Source organism: Austrofundulus limnaeus, unplaced genomic scaffold (genome assembly GCF_001266775.1).
Source record: "Austrofundulus limnaeus strain Quisiro unplaced genomic scaffold, Austrofundulus_limnaeus-1.0 Scaffold490, whole genome shotgun sequence".
Classification (NCBI taxonomy): Eukaryota; Metazoa; Chordata; class Actinopteri; order Cyprinodontiformes; family Rivulidae; genus Austrofundulus; species Austrofundulus limnaeus.
The window spans coordinates 161098-161575 of NW_013952892.1; the positions used below are offsets into that span (position 1 = coordinate 161098).

At 41.0% G+C, this 478-nt stretch overlaps 1 protein-coding gene across 3 annotated transcripts in view; it reads right to left on the reverse strand.

The window, feature by feature from the left end:
* Positions 1 to 12: 12 nt before the first annotated feature.
* Positions 13 to 478, reverse strand: part of si:ch73-347e22.4 (uncharacterized) — a gene marked incomplete at its 5' end in the record, with an annotated part of 9127 nt that continues 8661 nt past the window's right edge. For all 3 annotated transcript variants that reach the window (XM_014025654.1, XM_014025656.1, XM_014025655.1), the window contains 1 exon segment: positions 13 to 475. In XM_014025654.1, the coding sequence (XP_013881108.1) occupies positions 228 to 475 (248 nt within the window). In that variant the 3' untranslated portion in view covers positions 13 to 227.

Here is a 478-nt window from a genome sequence, read left to right on the forward strand (position 1 = left end):
GTTTAAAGTGGTTTAAGATTAAAAGAAACAAAAAATAAAACTAACTCATTAAATATAACAAACAGCAGCAGAATTCTTTTTACACAGAGTAACAAACTAAAGTGTAAAAACAAAGGTTTGTCTTTATCCTGAGAAAGTCCCACATTTTTTCACTGTATTAAAAGGCTCCATTTAAAACAAACAAAGGTTTAAAGTTCAGAGAAAAATAAAATCCAGCTTTATCAGATTCATCTCATCCCTTCAGCGTGCTCTCTGTAGTGTTGGTGGAGCGACATGATGTCCTTAAAGATGAGCGAACACAACCTGCAGTTCGAATATTTGGCTGCGGCGCCATCGTTACAGCCCTCATCGTCATCATCTCTGCCCTCTCCATCATGGCTGCCCTCATCGTCATCATCTCTGCCCTCTCCATCATGGCTGCCCTCATCGTCATCATCTCTGCCCTCTCCATCATGGCTGCCCTCATCGTCATCATCTC